At 42.5% G+C, this 22,010-nt stretch overlaps 1 protein-coding gene across 4 annotated transcripts in view; it reads left to right on the top strand.

Moving 5' to 3' along the window:
- The first annotated feature begins 427 nt into the window (after positions 1–427).
- HHAT (hedgehog acyltransferase) overlaps positions 428–22,010 on the top strand; it is a 172,385-nt gene continuing 150,802 nt past the window's right edge. For all 4 annotated transcript variants that reach the window (XM_066993754.1, XM_066993752.1, XM_048057603.2 and 1 more), the window contains exons 1-7: positions 428–584; positions 848–996; positions 2,604–2,671; positions 5,083–5,196; positions 5,364–5,558; positions 9,362–9,574; positions 17,666–17,837. In XM_066993754.1, coding sequence (XP_066849855.1) covers positions 876–996; positions 2,604–2,671; positions 5,083–5,196; positions 5,364–5,558; positions 9,362–9,574; positions 17,666–17,837 — 883 coding nt within the window. In that variant the 5' untranslated portion in view covers positions 428–584; positions 848–875. The remainder of the gene's footprint in view (positions 585–847; positions 997–2,603; positions 2,672–5,082; positions 5,197–5,363; positions 5,559–9,361; positions 9,575–17,665; positions 17,838–22,010) is intronic.

Genomic DNA, 22,010 nt, shown 5'->3' with positions numbered 1-22,010 from the left:
ATCCCTAAAGGCATCTCAGCCAGAAAGGGGAGCAAAAGTAGGTGAAAGCCATGGGCCAGGAAAGCGGTCTTGCGGCAGTGCCTCAGGCAATGTTCACCATACATCTATTGCATATTTCATGCTCGAAGAAGACGATGTTTCAGTGACTGAGTTACGTGATGACGAGAGGTGTAGCGCTCTAACGAACAGAGAAACGGCGAGACACGAGCAGCATCCTCCCAAGCACCGTCCCCAGAACGAAGCCGTTCAGCTCGCATTCTCAGACCACCCCATTTCACCGACAGCCCCTCTTCTCCCCGATCCCAACCCCCCCCGTCCTCCCAAAGCCCCCTGGGGGCTCCCTGGGCTCCTCCAGCCCGCGACGGGGAGCCCAGGCCCCGCTCCGGGTGCTTCCAGCGGCCGGTCCCAGGGCGGAGCCGCAGCCCCGGAGCCGGAAACGCGGCGGGGCCGGTGCAGGCCGCGGTGTCCGCTCCGCCGCCCGGCGGCCGGCAGCGGGGGCACAGGGACCGGGACGGGGGCAGGGGCAGGGCCGCCGGGCTCCTCGGAGCTGCCCCCGAGGTGCTGCCGCCCCGGCCCCTCAGCAGGTAGGGGAGCGGCTGCCGGGGCGCGGGGCTCTGTGAGGTGGCTGCGGGCGTGCCGCCGGCCGTGTGCCCCGCCTGCGGGCACGCGTGGGGAGCCGTGAGGCAAACCCAAACCCCAACCCTCGTGGGGAGGTGCTGCCGTGCTCCACGGAGGGCTCTGTCCGCCCGGAGCGCTCGCAGCATGCCGGTGGGTGTGCAGAGCGCTGCGGAGGTCCCGGGTGCCGAGCTGCCTCGCACCCGTCTTTGTTTTCCTTGCTGTTTTCAAGGGCTTGCTGCGGAGCTGCCGTCGGGGCGATGGACGGCGGCGCGGCTCCGGGGCTGGTGATGCTGCCGGCCTGGGAAATGGCCACCTACCTGTTCCTTACGGTTGGCTCCCACTTGTATTCTTTCTATGAAGTGCACCGAGTTTCTCAAAGTAAGTCTGCGGTGCCGGTGGCCTCACGTCTCCTGTGTTTCTGGCCCGTGGCTCGGCGTGGTTTGTCTGCACTGTTAAGTTTCTTCCTCGCTCCAAAAAGTATCAGTGCTTTTTCTGGCAGTAAGCTGGCAACGTGAAAGCAACCGCTAGCGAGGTGCCCGCTCTGCCAGGGGTTTGGTTCTGAGGCACATGAAGAGTTTGTGCCTAAAGCGCTGGGAATGCCCTCGGTGATGGCACCTTGGCACTCAGCTGTCAAAACAGAAGTGACGGACACCTTTGAAGCTCAGGGTTTCTTAGGAAAAGGGGCTGTTGGGCGCATTTCCCTTCATTTTGTAGGTGGTGGCTTTATTCTTTGCTTTCCCCTCAAGAGCAGTGAGACCGTGCTAAGGCAAATTTTAGTACATGTGGTGGAGTTTAAGACAGCGAGTGGTCCTGTAAAATTCAGAGATGTGTGTGTGCGTGGCAGAAGGGAACGACACATGGAGGCTCGGTAAGGACAAAACCTCTGTTAGAAGGGGCGGTGGAGGTGAGTGAGCCCCGTTTGTGGCTGGGATCCAGGAGCTGCTGACCTTGGGTGCACAGTTTAAGACCTTGCTCCTGTGGCTTTGATGCACAGTGTGGGCTGTGCGCCTCCCAGTGCATCACATTCATATGTTAATGGTAACAAAGTGGATATTACATAATTCAGGATAACACCTAGTTAGAGAATTGTGTACTGCATCGTGCTAGGTTTTAATTAGCAAGGTGTTTTGTGCTAACTAACCTTGCTGCCTTCCAACTGTGCAAGTTAGTGGCAGTAAAGCCAGAAACGCGCTCCCACCAAAGTGGGCAAGTACTTGATAAATGCACACTGGGGTATGCATGCGTTTTTGCAGAACCTCACCTGTGAAGAAGTCAAAATGCTTAGTTGAAACTGACTCCTGAGGCTTGTTCACTGAAAAGCTTTACTACATGCTCTTTGTTAAGTTGCCTTCACGTCCCATGTCTCCCTTTTCCACTAGAGGGAGATATCAAACAGTCCTAAAAGATAGGGAATTATAATTATTATAGGTCTCGTGGGTTAAATGACTCAAGCTCAGCTTTCTGTTGCATCAATCCTGCTTATTATTTTGGACTAATTATTGTTTTAAATTAATATTGTTTTTATCCAAGATGATAACTGTTCAGCTTAGAGGTGAAGAGGCGCTGGGGAAACTTAGGCAAGTGTATAAATACCTGATGGGTGGGGATGAGGAAAAGGGAACCAGAAAATGTTTCTTTAAGTGCATATTAGGGTTAATTCCCCCTGTTGCGGTGAATACGTGCAGGGTCTAGTGGTCGAGGCTGTTCAGCATTCATTATCCAAAGGCTCAGGATGAGCAGAGGTCAAAGTCCAGGAGCTGGCTATAGAAGGGCCTCTTGTTTGTGCCTACTGGGAAGGAGGAAATGGTGCTGGCTTCACGTCAGAGTTCCTTCCTTGCAGACATCTCCCCTTCCCCAGCTCTAAGCATCCACATCTGTGAAGAAGATGAGGGGAATTTGTTGCTATTTAGAAGCAGAGTGCCCTGTTGCTGACCCTTGCTTTTCTTAGGATTATGTCATTAGTGAAGATTTATTATTCTTTGCAGAATATGAAGGTGAAATTGACAGAAACTTTGGACTGGAACAAGGGACTCTGTTTTGGGGCCTTAAAAAGGTAGGATTAATGAATGTTACCAGCACTTTTTATTTTGTTGATTTGCTGCAAGCTTCTATCCTTGCAGTTCCTTAAAGTCCTCCTTCCGGTAAGTTGATGTGTTGAGCAGTGCTTTGCTGAGAGGCAGAGATCATAGAACAATTTACTGTGCTCCTTATTGGGCTGTTCTTTCCTGTGATGGTACTTTGTAAGGAAACTTTACTTCGGAGTGTTTTGATGTTGTTTCTGTTTTGTTGACACATTTTTCTCCCGCCGTAGCCAAACTCCCATAGACTCCAGAGTCCAAAGCTCTGTGAAGAACAAGAGAAAAAACTCAAAGCATAGGCACTGTGTATTTTTTTATACACAAATAAGCAGATAAGTGCCTCCAAGATGAGAGATACCATAGTACTTAATCTGCTTTTTCTAATGTTCTACCCTTTGTGGGATCAAGCAGGTTTATTTTTCTTGGAGGGGTGGAGTGATATAACATAAGCACTGTTAGTTTCTTGTTTCCAGCACATTTTCCTCTGTGACCTAGGCTAACCTTGAACTACCTTTCAATAACATGGAAATAATGCTAACAAAACAGCTCCAAAAGTGCCTTTTGTTCACCAGAGGTACAAATTTAGCCTCAGAAATTCATAGTAACTTTACAGATTTTCACAGTCATAGTTAATTTCCTTTGTTTATTTGTAACGAGGAAAAAGATTTGCCAGGCATATCTAGATTTAAGCACCATAATGGCAGTTTTTTTCTGGTTGCTGGTCTGAGTGTTTCTCGTTAGCAATATCACTTAATAATCTTCTGTGCTGCTACTTGGCCTTCACAGCTTTGATCATCCTTTACATTTTCTCCAGCCTTTTTTCCATTTTTCATATCATTTGGTTGTTTGGGTAATGTTCACTGATGTTACACAATAGTTGCACCGTTGATTGACCTGTAGTCCCCCATAGAGGAGAACAGATTTTGAAGCATTAATGTTTAAAGAAACATGTTTTTGTTTTAAGGCAAACTAAATCCCAGATAACACACCCCACTTCTTTTTGAAGAAAACTAACCATGCAACTAATTTTGAAGGTGATTTAAACGAAGCCAAGAATGCATATCTGTGGAATTATTTTGTTATATAGGCCCACCGTTACCATTGGTATGGGCCCCTCTACAGGTGCTTTCAAGAAAGCCGTAAAATAGTCTGGAGATTGGAAGCATATGAGATGCTGAAACTAGGCGTAGTCATGCAGGCAGCTGTGTGTGTTTGTGAGTCCTAACTTTTAGCAGGGAAATGGGGGCTGCCAGCTGATCCCTTTTATCTAGTTTAAAATGACATACGCAAGTTTCAGGAGTTTCAAGCTGATCTGGCTTCACCTGGTCACAATTAGGCTTTATGGAAACACTGAGTAAAAATTCTCTTAGAGCAAGGTGTCATTTCATCCAGACTGTAAGTTTGCCAAGCTAATTTCCTTATCCCTCAGAAAAGTGTAGGTACACACGTATGGCAGTCAGGACTTGGTTTCACTTTCACCTTTTCTCACCTGAAAGTCTATTGATTGCCCTCTCTTACTTCTGGGAATAGAAATAGTGGTTGGTACTCCATATTCCTTCATGCTGTCCAGGCTGGATGGCATGATAAATCGGTATGGTTGCATGTGATTTGCCTACACTTGTAACCAGGCAGGGTTTCCTTGGCACCATCCTACTTATTTTTGTTTGCAGTTGCTTTGCCTTGCCTACCTTTCTGTGAAATCAGGCCATCTCAAAAGCAACCGTGAGGAGTGTGTGGGCCATGTGCTTGCCTCCGGCTTAGAGCATGTCTTGGTTGTGTTGTTTTCAATAGGTTTCAGCAAAAGAAAGTGCTCAGGCAAATACTGAAGGTGCCTAGCACTCATTTTTCCTCCTTATAACCTGCTAATGAGCCTGCAGCAGCACAAGGAAACTTTGGATTAATTCATCCAGTGATCTGGAGCCTGTCCTGCAGAAAGAAGTGGAATATGTAGCTCCCTGTCATGGGTATGCTTAAGAGCTTACGTGCTTTGAAATTGACTTGGGGTCTGAGCCATCTGCAACCTTGTATTTGTCAGTGGCAGTATTTTCATGCTGCACCTGGGGCCCTGTAGGCTCCTGCTGGTGTCAGTTTTGTGTGCAGGTGGGGCAGGTATCAGCTCCATTTAGTGCACTTCTTGTTCTGTGCTGGCAGTGCCCCTCTGCGCTTCCGCTTCTTTCTGTGGATGTTAGGGCATTTGAAGGCAAAACGGAGTTGTTGGAGCTCACCACTGTAAATAATCAGACATGATTGCTTAAACAAAAAATCCGCAGTTACTGAGTTCGGAGGTATTGGATAATGGACCTCATATGTTATTGAGACATTTCGTTGACCTTTAAGAATATGGCTTTGTGGTTAGGCATGTTTATCATTCCTCTTGTATGCCCAGGATCCCCTGGATTTTGAGTGGAGCTACTGGGTTGAATGGGGAAGGGAACGTATACTGTTGCTTCTGGCTGGTCATCTGCTGGTATCGCAAATGTGCAGGCTCTTCGTGGAGAAGGTATGTATGTATTTAATTCAGTGGTGAATTTCTGTGTGTTTTAGTTAGCTATGGGAATGGTAGGCCTGGCACTCTACTATGTATATAGAACAGTACACTTTTTTTTTTGCTTTAGAAATAAAGTTTTAAAATTGTTCATTGTTCTTTTTTTTTTTTTTTCCTAACAGTATAAACCATGGTGCTTGATGGTGTATGGAATGGCTGCCTGCTGGTTTTTATTAGGAATCAAGGGCTTTGCGGTCATCTTGTTATACGCAGCTATTTCGTTTGCTGTGGCTCAGTTTCAGATATCGCTCCTGACGTGGATGTGCTCTCTTGTCCTGTTGTCCACTTTACACATACCAGCTGTGGAAGAAGCTAAGGTAATTTCAGAAGCATGAATTAAGCATCAAATTAATTACAGTGTTATTTGTTGTTATGGTAGCCATCTTTTAGACCAACTACTGTCCCTTCAGTTGGTAGAAGCAGAGGTTGGCTTGAAAACCTTCAGGAAGTATAACTGCATATGGATCACTTGAGAGCTTCTACAGTTATAAATGTGGATACGTTCATAAGCGTGATGAGCCCTCACTTTAGTGGGCTCTCTATGCCTTGAAAAAACACCCAAATCCACACTAAAGTGAAAGGTAGCTCGCTACAATAACACATAACCTGCTTCATAATGGTGCGTGTGACTGAAGTCACAGTTACTGCTCTTTGGTCTTTTAGATAACAGCTGACACAATCAGGTTAAATTCAGTGTACTGTACACGCTAGCCTGCTTACACGCATCTTCTAAAGCTTTGGCTATACTTCTTTGAAGCTGCCATCTCTAGCTCTTGCATTTGTCAGGCACATCTTTGTTCCCTCCTTTCTCTTTGTTCTATATTGATGCTGCAGATCCTGCAAGACTCTCAAACAGCAAACAAGAGGAGTGAAATTGGCGGTGGTCTGATGCTTGAGAAATGCCCGTGCGGTTTTTCTGAAGGAGGACTACCAGTGTAATGTTGGTAGCTTGAAAGGCTTTAGCCTATGATCAGGCATAGAATTTTGGCTGATGATAAGAAAAAAGCACAGCATCAATTATACAGTGCGTAAACTCTGTAGTACACACCTAGATTAAGAGAGGTTTTCAGAAGCAGGAATTGGGATGTTGCAGCCGTGCCTGTGAATACATTTTCACAGCACAAGCATACACTAGCACCTTGCTGTGAGGTTGGCGACTGGAGATGAAAACAAAACGTGAGCCTTGCTCTAATGCATATGAATTTGATAAATTGAAAATGTGTGAATATATCAAAGACCTTAACTGAATTTTTGGTGGTTCTTCTTTTGAAAAGAAGTGGTGACAAGACATTTGTTCAGTGTCAGTGGCCTGACTCCCGAGTCTTGTTTTCCTTCACTGCCACAGAGGCATGTTTTCACACTCTCAGTGACTTCCAGCCTGTGTTCAGAAAATAAATGACTGTCTCTGTATCAATTATTAAATACAGGATAACTGAGAAAGAAATGGGAGACAGGTTTACACTTCTCTCTTCCTATCTTACCTACTGATTGGTCTTTCTTTTTCTGAATATTGTTGCCGAAGTATTTTTCTCAGACTTCTTTCTCTCTCTTTTGGTCAGACCCAGCAGCACATGAGATTATCCTTCGTTATTTAAGTATGTAGTGGAAACTGGAGTTAAGATCTGGGGCAAATATGTTCTTTCATTAATAGCCTGTAGATATTATTAGAAAGTGATACGGATTTCCCCCCCACACCTGGTTTATAGAGTTGGCAATCCATGCTACAGAGTGGTATCCACATGGTTGTGGCTTAAGGATACCGCTAGGAAAGCTGATGAACAAGCCTTCGTTGTTTATTTGGGGTAGCCTTTGTATCTACTGTAAACATCTCTATCTATTGCCCAGAAATTGGCAACGTCCCTGTTTGCTGATACAGTTTTTGGAAAGATTCTGTTCGTTATTTTGAACGTTAGGTTGCATCTTGGATAGCAGAAGCCAGCACTTGCATTCCTTAAAAGCAAAGTCTGCTGCTGAGGCATTACTCAAAAGCCAGTTCAAACTTGTTGGTAACTTGCATGAAATGAAATACCGAATACCTTGCAGGAATGAAATACCGTATCTTCTAAATGTTAAATTATTTGTACTTACTCTGAAGGAATTGATATGTGACTTTGGAAGGAATGACTTCACAAGGATACTGAAGACTGTGCAAGCAATACAGAATTACATCCCAGTTCTTTTATTAAGCCATGTGCTCTTGATGTAAGTTTGTCATCCTGACAGAAGGAATAGTTTGGAATTCTACAGTCACAGCAGCAGGTCAAAATTTCGCTTGACAATATGGATACTACACTGGACATGCATTTTAAATTGTCCTCTCTTTCACCTTCCTTTGAAGCATATTGCTGAGTGACCCACATGTTGTTACTTTTCCCCTCTTATGAATTATTTTTGTTTCTGGCTATTTTTTCTTGTTCTCTTTTACTTGGTTTGTGGTTTGGAGTAAAATCCTGGAGATTTGGAAGGACTGTTGTGACACAAATAAGGTGTTTCCCTTCCTTTTCCACTCCAAATGCTGATGGCTGTTAGTGGAAGTCTTCCAAATACTTACCGACTGTTTCTGCTTGCTTTTTATTGCTGTTACTCAGATCCATGCCCTTTTTGTATAAGACTGTTTTTGTTTGTGCTATTGCTAACTACTTGTGTATGGTGGGATCTGCTTCATTTTGCTATGGATGAGCTTGTGTCCCTTTAATTTCTTTTGTCAGACTTCTTTAAATTTCTCAGATGCCTGTGAGACTGAGACACCAACACATCCTCTGTTCTGTCCATTGAGAGTAGTGCTGTACATAACATCCACATGATTAATCATTTGGAAAACCCACAGATATTTTTCTGTCTTCCTGTTGGTCTGCTCATTAGGATTTCAGTTTGAAAAATCCACTTCGCCCCAGTGTTGGGGTTTGGATTTGAGATCTGGATTTCTGATGCTTCTAGAAATGTGGTTTGGCCTCACCATACTTAATTGTAATTTATGGGTAGTTGTGGATGTTCCTCTCAGTCATGCTGATCAATGCATTGAGATGAAATTATGTGCCTTAATGTGGAAGGATTACCCCATGGGGATGGAGCATGATAAATACCATGCTAGTCCTCTAGTAAACATATTTCTCCTTTGTTAGAGGTATAATCATACCAATTTAAAGTGCTGGTTTTTGGGGTTCATATCCAGGAGTTGCTCAGTCAAGACTAACAGGATCTTAACTGGTGTCTGCAGGCTTCTACATGGAAATGAAGACTGTTGCTCTGACACTTTCATTTATACCAAAAAGTTGTTTGCTCGCTACTGTTTGGTGCAAACTCAGTTATCCTGTTTCACTAATGCTTTTGGCAATACAGATTTTAGGAAAAATGCTTCTTAGTTGTGTAGAAATGTCATTCTTGCATTTATTTGGACTAAGAGAAAAAAACTAGGAATATGTTGTAAGGTTTGTTCTAATTTTGAGGGGGAAGGAAGATGAGCTGGTAGGGTCTTTTCATGTGGTATAGGTAGATTTTTGTCTCACTGAGAGATGAAGGGGCTTCTCAAGCCCACTGCAATACAAATATAATCAGACAAATTTGCTGATTTTTTTTTGTGATGGGTGTGTATCAATATACGTATATAAAAATATATGGTTTTTTTGTTGAAAATGTGTGACAGGGAATATCATAAACATGGCAAAGGGTCAGAAAAATCTTCCTAGCCTTGGGCTTCCTAGTGAGTGTTTCAATCTCTTGAGATCTGAATTGCAGACTTGGCTTCAGTCCTAGTAGCTCTTTAGTTATCAATACGATTGCCAGCTATTTTGGATACTCTATTACTGGACAAAACCTGAGGGGGGGAAAAATGGCACTGCTGTGAGAAAAGCTCTCCTAATTTCACAGTTCTTCAAAATGTACTACAGTTTGGAATTAAGCTGTTATAATTTTCTGCCCTCAGCAGCTCGTTCAACAGCCAGTGCTCACTCTTCGGATGTTAGCGATGTTCACTTCAGACATTCATTCTGGCCTCTGTTAGCTTTAGTTGCTTTCTGCTGCTAGTGACCTGAAAAGTCAGGGCCTTGGTTGGTAACATTGTCTTGGAATTTTAAAACCATAGCATTGCACCATTATGAGCTGACTTTGTTTTGTCTTACAGAGAAAGTGGTACGACACTGAAAATGAGTATTATCTGCTTCTCTTCACGGTGTCTGTCCGTTGCCTCTTCTACACAAGTTTCAGCCTGGAATACTGCTGGCACGAACCTGCCCAGAAATCATCACATTCGTTCCTGTGGATGCTGGCATACGTGTTTTACTATCCCTTGTTCCACAACGGACCCATTATGAACTTTGATGAATTTAGTAAGCAGGTAAGAGTATTTTTAAGACCATGCAGTTACAGACTTCCAGTGCATCCATGTCTGAGTCAAATTTGACTAAGAAATATTGAAGAAAATGGTGATCTCTTTTCAGCTGCCAAGTCTAGACACAGAACCTATAGCTTATTAAAAGTAGATTAGATGTGATGGGTTTTTTCATATTTTTTTTCATATTTTGAGAGATTTTAATAATGATCATGAGGAAAATTTTAGGTAGATGACGATTCTTTCACCCTTGAAATAATATGAAGAGATATTTCATACCCTGAGATACTTTTTTGTAGTGTATTTCAAACGGTAGGTTGCAGATGACTCGGAGTTTATTTTCTAGTTACATTTTTGACAAAATGGGTGTTGATGAGACTTCGAAAGAGAAGGTGTCCCATTAGGGACATTAGTATGTATTTGTCCCTTTCTTGGCGAGTGTTGAAGTAAGCTGCTTGCAAAAGGGAAGGCTGTGCATGGAAACAAATCTTAAGTCTTCGTGTTTACATGCCAACCATGAAATAATAGTGAATTCGTATGAGGCTGATAATTAACATTGAGAATATATTTGGTTGGTTGATGGAAAAAATGTCAAAATAAGCTTTTATATCTAGTGATTGGGTGGAGAGAGGTTGATTGGACTCCACTGTTAGGGAGAAGGTAGAAAGAAACGAAATAGTTACTGAAAGCTGACAGTAATCTTCTCTATTAGACTCTTTCCTTTGGAAATAAATATTTTTCTTTCAACTAGTTACTTCAAAAAAAAAACCTACAGAAAAGATGTTTTCATGTGTGTTGTAGCTTCCATAAAAATGTATCTATAACTAATTCTATAATACTTTTCTTCTTATTTAAATGATTTCACTTTCTGTGTAGTCTTTAGATAATTAGGATAGTCTGGCCGTCTAAAATAATATTCCTCATAATTTTGATAATATCGAATAATATTATGAGAACATGAGGACTGGACAGTTTGGAGTGAATCACTGGGAATGTGATAGTGTCCTGCATGCCAACTTGAAGACAGCCCTCCCTTCCCTACCAGTTTAGAAGCTGAAATTCTTCTGCCCTAGGATATATTTTTTTTTTTGTCTGACACTTTATTGCTTTTCTTGTTTTCTTGCACACTTAAGTAAGCAATGAAATAACCATCAATGATGTTTATAGCTAACATTTGGGTAAAGTGGATGAGTGGATGGTTTAAACTGAAACAGGAGTTTTATGGTTTGTATATAGATGTCTGTGTATTGCTTCTGTTTAATTTTGGAAAGTTTCTGTTGAAACTGTATCACAGTATCACAGATTTCTAGGTTGGAAGAGACCTCAAGATCATCGAGTCCAACCTCCGACCTAACACTAAGTACTCCACTAAACCATATCGCTAAGCTCTACATCTAAACGTCTTTTAAAGACCTCCAGGGATGGTGACTCCACCACCTCCCTGGGCAGCCCATTCCAATGCTTAATAACCCTTTCGGTAAAGAAGTACTTCCTAACATCCAACCTAAAACTCCCCTGTCGCAACTTTCGCCCATTCCCCCTCGTCCTGTCACCAGGCACGTGGGAGAACAGACCAACCCCCACCTCTCTACAGCCTCCTTTCAGGTAACTGTAGAGAGCGATAAGGTCGCCCCTGAGCCTCCTCTTCTCCAGGCTGAACAAGCCCAGCTCCCTCAGCCGCTCCTCGTAAGACTTGTTCTCCAGACCCCTCACCAGCTTGGTCGCCCTTCTCTGGACTCGCTCGAGCATGTCCATGTCCTTCCTGTAGCGAGGGGCCCAAAACTGAACACAGCACTCAAGGTGCGGCCTCACCAGAGCCGAGTACAGGGGGACAATCACTTCCCTAGACCTGCTGGCCACACTGCTTCTTATACAGGCCAGGATGCTGTTGGCCTTCTTGGCCACCTGGGCACACTGCTGGCTCATATTCAGCCGACTATCAACCAATACTCCCAGGTCCTTCTCTGCCAGGCAGCTTTCCAGCCACCCATCTCCCAGCCTGTAGCTCTGCTTGGGGTTGTTGCGCCCCAGGTGCAGGACCCGGCACTTGGCCTTGTTGAACTTCATACAGTTGACCTCAGCCCATCGCTCCAGCCTATCCAGATCCTCCTGCAGAGCCTTCCTGCCCTCGAGCAGATCAACACACGCACTTAGCTTGGTGTCATCTGCAAACTTACTGAGGGTGCACTGGACGCCCTCATCCAGATCATCGATAAAGATATTAAAGAGGGCCGGCCCCAGTACCGAGCCCTGAGGGACACCACTAGTAACCGGCCTCCAACCGGATTTGACTCCATTCACCACAACTCTCTGGGCCCGGCTATCCAGCCAGTTTCTAACCCAGCGAAGCGTACGCCAGTCCAAGCCCCGAGCAGCCAGTTTCTTGAGGAGAATGTTGTGGGGAACTGTATCAAAAGCCTTACTGAGGTCAAGGTAAACCACATCCACAGCCTTCCCCTCATCCACCAAGCGCGTCACTTTGTCACAGAAGGAGATCAGGTTTGTCAAGCAGGACCTGCCTTTCATAAACCCATGCTGACTGGGCCTGATCGCCTGCTTGCCCTGCAAGTGCCGCGTGATGACCCTCAAGATAATCTGCTCCATGAGCTTTCCTGGCACTGAGGTCAAACTGACAGGCCTATAGTTCCCTGGGTCTGCCCTGCGGCCCTTCTTATAGATGGGCGTCACATTGGCTACCCGGCAGTCAACTGGGACCTCCCCCGATAGCCAGGACTGCCGATAAATGATGGAAAGCGGCTCAGCCAGCTCCTCCGCCAGTTCTTTCAGTACCCTCGGATGCATCCCATCCGGCCCCATCGACTTGTGCACATCCAAGCTCCGTAGCAGGTTGCCAACCATTTCCTCATGGATAGCGAAGGCCACGTCCTGTTCCCCATCCCCTTCCACCAGCTCAAGGCACTGGGTATCCAGAGAACAACCGGTATTGCCGCTAAAGACTGAGGCAAAGGCGGCATTAAGCACCTCAGCCTTTTCCTCATCCTTAGTAACTAGGTTTCCCCTCGCATCCAGTAAAGGATGGAGATTCTCCTTAGTCCTCCGTTTCGCGTTGATATATTTGTAAAAGGATTTTTTGTTGTCTTTAACGGCAGTAGCCAGGTTGAGCTCCAGATGAGCTTTGGCCTTTCTAATTTTCTCCAGGAGTTTTATGGTTTGTATATAGATGTCTGTGTATTGCTTCTGTTTAATTTTGGAAAGTTTCTGTTGAAACTGTAACAAATAGAGACTTGGGTTTATGAAAGTGAAAACTGAGATTATAGTGAGCACAAGTGGCAGGTCTGATACTCATTTGTATTCAATAGCTCTGGAAAATGCAAGGCTAAATTCTGTTATCCCTGGACAAGACGTAGAAAAAGTCTGCGGGACTTTTTTTTCTTATCTGAAGTCACAGTTTATCTAGACTGACGGGAAGCCTAAGTAAATGTTTGGTTTCATGCTTTTGTGACCTAGTGAGTTCCTGTCATTTAGGTGGATGATTTTGGTCAGATATCTACTTTGATCATAAAATTTATGCTACGGTATTGTTTCCCAAGTTTGACGCAAATTATCATTCCTGTGTTGTTTTTTTTGTTGTGTGCGTGGTAGGGGAACTCCTCTGACGACACATTTTTTTTTTTTCATTAAAAAAATATTTGCCTTTTTAAAAACATGGCAAATCTTAGTTTAACCCTGGTTATCATGGGCAGTTGGTGTATAACTTTAATACCAAAAAAGATTCTCTTGTGCAGCTCCTCTTTGCTACATCAGACATACCCAGTAGTCAGCACTTCAGAAAAGTCTGATTAATCCCAGTTCATTGAGGTTGCTGCTTTCTGCCAGTGAAGAAACACTGATAAAAGTGAGGTCTTGCATTGGTTGCTTAATATGCAAATAATATAGAGGTGAAGTTGTGAAGGACGTGGTCGCGCTGGTGAAGGCAAGCAATCAGATAGCTTTTGTTACTGCTGCAGCACATGGGATCTTAAGGCACCATGGAGATACTGGTGTATTGAATGAGGCCAAAGCCGTTTGATGCGATTGAGTGGCAATTCACCGTGATCCGCGATCCAAGGAGTGGTGGGAACTTTTGCGCCGTGTCTGTGCTTTTGGGAGAGCTCCAGAAAAGGTGTCCTTGTAGCTGAGTCAGCCTGGAAGGATCGGCTCCACTTGCCTTCCGCTGCAGCAGGAAACAAATGTCTGATTCCTTTACTAAAAGCCCTTAAGCTTTTGTGAATCATACAAATGAAGTAGGAGAGGCAAGGTAGGTCCCTAAATAGACACTAAAGTTCTGAGGCTGACTAATGCATTTGCATGCTTATTTTCCATTACATTTAATAGTAGGCAGGTGTCCAAATCCTCTCTGTATGTTTGAATATCTCAGCGTGAGTTCTTAAATGAACCTGGAGACTGGATGCTGTCAGGTAGGAAGCAGAGGTGCCAAGATGCTCCCTGAGCTGTGACTGGAGGAAGTGTTACACAAATTAAAGGGGCAGAGTCAAGTGATCTTTCACCACTTTGAAGAAAAGTTGGTTTCTTCAAGTGCTTACTGCCAGTGAGATGTCATTAAGGGAGATGAGTCAGATAAGCAAAAGCATCTGTGAGACTGACAGAAGCGTGTAATAAGCAATCTTCCAGGCTTCACTGAGAACAAGCCAATCATCTGTGCATCTTTAATGCCCTTTTCAGGCAAAGACAACAACTGGGGGAAATGGGGACTAAAAGCCTTCAAATGAGTAAGATTGTTCTTCTGCTAGACTGACTTATATGGATACCCAGAAATTTTTCTTTACTGTTTATTGTTTTATAGCTTTTAAATTGTGTTAAATTCCACCTATATTCCTGTACTGCAAACAGAGAGAAATGATTTTTCTCAAGGAGTGTTTCAGAACATGTAGAACAGTCATGTTTCAGAACATCCAGACTGTGAGTAGAGGGCATCTTGGAGCTAGCTGTATGCAAAAACTGTGTGTGGAGTCTTGAAATGAAACTTAGCTCATCTGGTACAGCTCAGTAAAGACCTGGGCGAAGCCTGTCTGTATTCTTGGTTTGAGACAGAGTGAGGGGAAAAACAAACATGGAGAATGGGATGCGTATATTTGCATTACGTTGTCATTTAAATATGCACAGACCTGTTCTGTTAAAGCCATAAAGAAGACAAAATATTGAACAATTTGTTTCTTGGTGTATGTCAAAATGCATGAAAAAGTATTCTTAGAAGAGTCACGTCATCAACTTGACAGCTGAGGTTAGAGAAGAGTTTTGAAGATGGCAGCTCTCGGCAGTTTGTTCAAAGCACACAGTACAAAAAATGTGTTTATTGCTGCTATCAGAAAAGGAGATGGAGAACTGCAGAAGCACTTAACTGAAGCTGAGACTGAGAAGAGGATTCCTGCTCAGTGTGCTGGAAAGCAGAGGTATTGAAAGTGGAAGCAGAGAAACTGTTGTATGAATAAAAAAGGTTAATAATAATGTTGGTAATTTGCATCCACTGCTAGACAGGAATGAAAGCCATGGTATTTCACCAATGGCCTTACTTAATTTCTGGGTAGAAGCAGAACATACCAGTTCTTGTTATGGATGTGAAGTTGAATTGTGCGAATACCTGTGATTAAATGGTAGTCTCCGAAATGTCATCTAGTTAGTACAAATTTATCTATAAAATTAGTATGCTGCTTCATTTTCAAGTGAACAGAGCTAACTGCAAGGTAGGTATATTGTAGCACAATGTACCTTAATAGCATTAAGCGTTAATAGCATTAAGATGATTGGGATTTTGAGGAGGTTTTTGTCCATGCAGATGGGTGGGTTGCTTATGTATGTGCATTGTTGGTGTCCACTTAAAGACTGAAGAATGTGACTTGGCATACATGCAATGACAGGTGAAAAAAATAATTTTGAGGCAATCCTATCTTTCTGCTATTTCATCATATTCACTTTTTACTGTGGAAAGAAGTTAAAGTAATAGTATACCAATTTGTTTACTATAGTTAGCATGGTAAGAATCTTCTGGGGTATCCTGAGAAACGTGTCAGCTGCAAAACTTTGTCTTACCTGATTTTTAACTTGCACTTAGCTGGCATTTGCTCAGCATGTCACATAGGTCTCACTGACCTTGGTGATGCTACAGGAGAAGAATGAAGAGCTGTTCTCAGGTAGTCAATCCAATACAGGTGGCAGAAGTTTGAGATACTTTTGAGCAAGCAGTTATTTTTTCTGTATTTGGTAGCATTGCTGCTTAGAAAATATTATTCTTCACAGATGTAGTATCTTTAAACTTTTTTTTTCCATTATCCACAGATATTAAGTACAGGAATTAAGAAATGCATATCTCTTCTGGATTCTGTTAAGATTAATAACACTTGGCTGTTTCTACAACAGATTTGTTCTGTAAGACTTGAGAATGATTAATGTAACCTCAGGACCAAAACATTTGTTTGATGCAGGGTACTTTCATGGTTGGTCATTGGGATTGGACCTGCCTGGTCTGTAGGCTGCTTGGACAGTTTGACCAAGTAGTCCTTCTAATACTCTGTAGCAGATGGTGTTGCTTTTTTTGTTGTTTTTGTTGAGCTCCCAGAGTGTCTGCATACCATGATGTTTGTGCCTGCCTGCAGAAGGAAGGACAGGGCTTTTTCCTGTGTGAGACTTGTTACTGATGACATACTTCTGGAAATGGAATAGCATTGTCAATTCAAGATGTTTTAGTTCTAGCAAATTTTTACAAGAATTTGAAGGGGATGCGCTTTCTCTGAGAATTTAACAACATGATAGGAATGAGCCAGGGGTACTGACTTTTTGCGTGTGTTTTTTTAGTAATTCTCATGATGTCAGGGAATTTTCACAAAACTTGCAAGGAAAAATAATTCACAGTTACATGGTAAGATTCTTCTGTGAAAGCTCCATGTTTTCTTTTAATCCTTTTGTCCAGGTTAGGTGGGCAGGTTGATATTTCTACTTTTTGTAAGTACTTCTTTGTAAGTACCTTCTTCCAAGCCTTTTAGTTTGCTCTTGTATGTCCCTTTCCTTCTGTTATGTGTCTCTGTGTGAACAGACCTCAGAATACCAAGTGCCATTAGAAGACATGCAGAAAAAAAGAAAGTAAAGAACATATTTTATTGTCCTGTGCTTCATGTATTTATTATGGTATATTCCATACTTAAAACTGCAAATAAATGTATGCTTATTCCTGGGTAGATACTTTTGTCTGGATTAGATGCTTAGGAACTTGTTCGTGTGGTCAGAGTCAGCTTTTAATAAACTCCTCTGAAGTTTGACAGCCTTCCAGAAATAAAGTGGCTGTTGCCAAGGCAGCCCTTCCTCAGGCCATCCTGAAAGTGATGACATTCTGGGTAATGGACCTTAGGCCTCCTGGCAGTATATTTGTTTGGCAGCAGCTGGTGACTGGGATGTAACTTCTGAAGTGACAGTGTAGGGACAAGAGAGCGACATCTTTTGCGTCATTGTACATTCAGAGAGATGCCTGTGGAATCAGGCCATTTAAACTGTCCATTTGGAATAAATGCAAAATGGAAGCAGGTAGAAAGATCATATGTTTAAAGCACTGGGCAGCATATAATAGCAAAGCAATCCAGAGACCCTTTGGCACCTGAATACTGTGAGGGAAGAGCAGTCTGGATCCCCCTGCATTAGGGTGCCTATTGTGGAAATTGCACCACACCAGCAGATGCCATTGCATTCCCGTACGGTTCAGCTACACCAGTAGTTTCTGCAATGCAGAGAGAATGGAAATGTCATCTGGAGGAAGGGAGAATCTCACTGCATGGGAATGGAACTGAATATTTTTAAATACTGCAGCTAGTCTTGAACTGGAAACTTGCTTGGCTTTGCTTACCTCTCAATTTTCTACTTGCTGATTTCTACTTCTTAGTGAGTTTGAGAAAGAAGAAACCAGGCTCCATCGGTGTGCCTGGAATTCTCAAATGGGATGGTCAAATGCCCCCTTGATAGTAATGAATAGTAAATGAAACCTTTGAAATGAAATGAATAGTAAATGAAAAAAGGGAGGGGGTTCTTAAGATGAGTCTTCGAGTAAAACAGTCAGTTGTGTGTCATGTAACCTCTTTGGGTTTCTTCATTTAGATGAGGAAACAAGAAGCCTTCAGTTTGAAGACCAATGTTGGCATCTTAATCGTGGGCATAATTCGTATTTTCTTTTGGTGGTGCTTGGCTGAGCTAATGATACACCTCATGTATATCCATGCTATCTGCAGCAGTTCTCCACCTTTGGAAGCTGTGTCATACTGGGCCTTAGGTGAGTACATAAAAAACAGCGAAGAAATCATCCTTCTCCCCCCACTTCCAAGAACCCTAGTTTACTTTTATTTTTATGTCCATCTGTTAGTACTTATGAATAGTACATTATGGCCACTCACTGTCAGGAAGATGATTACAGACTATTCAGATAACATGCAGATTCTTTAAGGAGCTTACAGTTGAACTTGTTGAACTTATTGAACTGCTTCCAAAATTCAAGAACTTTTTTTTTGTCTAACGTATGTGTGCATTTTTAGTCCTTACTTTTTTTTTTTTAAACATACAAGTGGACATTTAAAACAAAAAAATTTGTTTAGTGTAGGGAAGAAGGAAGGGAGATGTTAAGAATCAAAACATCTCACACCCTTTATTGATCTCTTCTGTCTTTGATGTTCATATTCATGTTGAAACATAAAATGACTATACTTACTGAGAGTAGGGGGAAGAAATTAGAAACAAATTGGCCTGAAAGTAATTGTCTGTGCCTCTCCTTAGTTCATTTTTTCCTTCTTGTCTTCCTCTTCTGTCACCTCCCAGCAGCCTGGAATTTGATTAAAATGGTTAACTGTGAGGGCAAAAATGGGCGCTTATGAATGTAACATAATATGGTAAAAGCTTTGCTTGTGGGTATGTAGATAGAAACAGGCTAGCCTGTAAGCCACTTGGGTGCATGGTTTGTATGATTTTCCATTGTCCTGCTACATGTATCACTGCGTAGGAGGAGAGGAAGCAGCAAAATGCCAAGTCTTAAAAGTGGGTTTGGAGAAAGCCTTGAAGTTTAGTGAATTGAAGGGGATGCCTCTTATTATATCAGCGAGTAGCAGGAACTGGTATCACATACTGGTGCGGTCCTGTCAAGCATTCATTAAAGTTCACTTAAGAGCAATGTGGTGGAAGAGGAGGACCTCTGCATGCCAGGCTTTGGCCGGTAGAGGGCAATGCGTGCGCGCTCTCTCTCTGCATGTATGCATGTAGACACATTATATATAATTTTGTATACACATATATACTATGTATATAAAAAGAGACAGAGCAGTAAGCCTTAGTGGATTGTCTCCATGGTTCATTTCACTCCTCCCCACGCAGTCACCACTTAGGAAGCAGATTCTGAGTTTGCATCTCTGTTGTAAATATGAATTCACTGATGAATTGAATCAGCTAGCTCCCAGCATTGTCTGTATGTGTGACAGAAAGCTTTGTGGTGGTGTTGAGCATATGGAACCTGGTAAATACTGACCAGCTGACAGGGCAGGCAAGGTTACAGATTTAGGGACGGGGTATTCCAGGTTTGGTGTTACTGGCAGTTTCCTCCCTGCCTTGAAGAAAACCTCTAACTGTTGATTAAAACAATGGTGCACAGTCACATGTTACTTTTCAGAGGAAAAAAAAAAAAAGTAGGCTGTATATTCATTTAATGGAGTTGAGTGTTATATCCTAAGAATTGAAGCTGGTTTCGAGCAGATGTTTAGAAAGTACTTCAAGGCAATTTCAGGTGATGAAAGCCTGTTTTGAAGCAAGTTTGGACTGTAGAAATAGTTTGGACTGTAGAACTGCTGGATCAAGATACAATCATTTGAATCGAGGCAAGTGCCCTTTGGAGACCCTGCTTTAGAAGAACTATGTTCAGAGTGCAACCCCACACTTATTAAGCTTTGTCTTAGTAGTGAAAGCAGTTGCTTACATATGATAGTTCAAATAAGATTTTGTGGCAGAATCTATCTGCAGAAATCTATCACTCTTTAAAATTTTTTCTCTACAAGTTTTATCCCAGTAATTACACAGGCTGTCTTCTATCACTGATGTGTATAAGGGTATCTGATATTTTTCTACTGATCCTTACCTAGGTCATTACAGATCTTAATTATACTTCTATACCAGTTCTTGTACAGAGCCAAGCATTCCCCTCTGTTACTTTATATTCTGTGTTATTAAAACCAGTTATGTTGTATAATGGAGTCATGAGACCAAGAAGCTTGTTGACTCAAGAGGATTAACTGCATGGTATATTAGCCTTCTCAACTACTATTTTTCATTTTGTTTCCCATTTAACCCACAGTAGCTTCAAGGTGGCATGGAACATCTACTTCCATCAGGTGATACATATTTGCCCCTTATAACAGGCTAAATTTGGGGAAAAGGCGTTAGGCTGTCTTGTAATCAACCCTAATTAGGGAAATTGTAATTGCGCCTCCATTTTTCTTCTGGGACATCTTTGAATTATAGGCATTAAACACCAGCAATTCAGGTAAAGACAAGAGTGCTATGAGATTTTGCTCAAGGGATCTTAAGGGCATTGATGCTGGCCAGAATACACCTCAGAGAATCACAAAGCAACACGGTGTTCTGGATCGCTTTATGTAGTGTTCTTGTGAAGTGAGATAGCAAAGAAATAAAACCTGACTGAGTTATGTTGCTTGTTTAAAAACTTCGCTGTTCACTGTTGTTAAACTTACATGGCTACAAATGGCAAGAAAAATGCTGAAGTTACCTAAAATAACATAACTAAGTGCATCGTTTTATTTGCCATCCAAATACACAATTTATATATATATATACATACATACATATATATATAAAAACATGGGACAATGTGTGACTGTCCAATTAGAGAAATGTTTTTCTCTTGTTTGGAAGGAATTAGACAAAAGTTTCTGGAAGCAACAATATACAAAAGAGTGCATGTATGTTTTTAATACCTGCAGTTAATCCAAAGATCCCCTTATGTCAAATGTTCAGGTTCTTTTCTCCATGCTATTTACAAGTCAGTACCTGCGTTATGGTAACAGCAGTCTTGCCTAGAGATGAGATTACCTCGTACTTTCTGAATAATTTGCAAATACATAGTTCTGTGTGTTCTCCTACTCTTCTGAATGTGAACGTGTGGAAATCAGCAGAGAGTTTCTCCTGTCATAGAGGAAACCACCTTCTGTCCCAAGTAACCCAGCTGGGCTACGTGTTTCTTGTAACACTTATTGTCATAGTGTCTTAAAGGATCAGAGGCTGTTGTAGCCTTACTTCACCCTTGATTTTTTGAATATCCTCCCGTCTTTTTACTTCTGATGTAAACTATCTTCTCTTACTTCTGTGACCATCCTTGTTTCTTTGTCTGCTCTTTTTTATCGTGAGGATAAAGAGTCTCTGGAAGCAAAAGACAACAAAAGTACCCACCAAGCAGGAAATACATTCACACAATGTACACAGGGCTTGTAAAATTCTTTGCCACAAGACAGCATGGAGGCTAATGGTGAAAGCAGTCAGTGTTATATAATAGTAAGAATTCGGAAGAATTTCCCCCAAAGTTTGGAAGTGATAGTAGGTGTTTGTGTTGTGTCATAGCAAACTTTGACTGCAGTTCAAATATAACTGAGTAGTCTGTCATAGCCCCTGGAGCAGTTCTGGTAGTGTCCTCGGTAGTGGCAGTGATGGTGTTAGAAGTAGTGACGAGGTGCAGTAAAGTGCAGACTGGTGCAATGAGTTAGGAGAGTGTTTTTTGTATTATTTTTTTTAGAGGAGTTTGAATGTGTCTTTGTGTGGAATTATTCGTGCTGAATGGCATTGTGAAACAGTGAGGTTAGACCATGGAAAAATGGTATATCAGTAGAATACTTTAAATCATTAGTTGGAAGGGTCTTCCAGCGGTGAGGTAGGCCTGTGCCCTGCTCATAGCTGGTCTAGTTAGGCCAACTTGCTGAGGGCTTTGTCCAGATAGGTCTTGAACAGCTGCCAGAATGGATGTTTCCCAACTTTTCTGGGCACCTGTTCTGGTATTTGACCAGTGTCACGGTAAACAAAAACTGCCCAGAACCAGAAAGTCCTTCAGACATGGTGAACTAATAGTGAACTGAAATTTCCCATGTTCCAACTTGTCTGTTACCTGTTGTCGTATTGCTATGCACTGGCTCCGTCTTTGTAACCTCTGCTCAAGATTTAGGCAGCAATAAGGCTCCTGTAAACCTTATTTACATAAACCCAAACAAACTCACTTTTCTCAGCTTCTGTTTGTATGTCATGTGCTCTATCCCCAACTGTCTTAGTGATTCTCTCTGCTGGACTTGCTCCAGTATGTCAGTGGTTTTCTTGTGAGGGCAGAGCCCACAGCTGGACACAACACGGCAGCTGCAGCCTCACAAGCGCCAAACAGAGGGAAAAGATCACTTCTCTGGACCTGTCA

This window comes from Anser cygnoides, chromosome 3 (assembly GCF_040182565.1).
Source record: "Anser cygnoides isolate HZ-2024a breed goose chromosome 3, Taihu_goose_T2T_genome, whole genome shotgun sequence".
In the NCBI taxonomy this organism is placed as follows: domain Eukaryota; kingdom Metazoa; phylum Chordata; class Aves; order Anseriformes; family Anatidae; genus Anser; species Anser cygnoides.
Note: the sequence above shows the minus strand (reverse complement) of the source record. Positions and strands in the feature narration are given on the sequence as shown.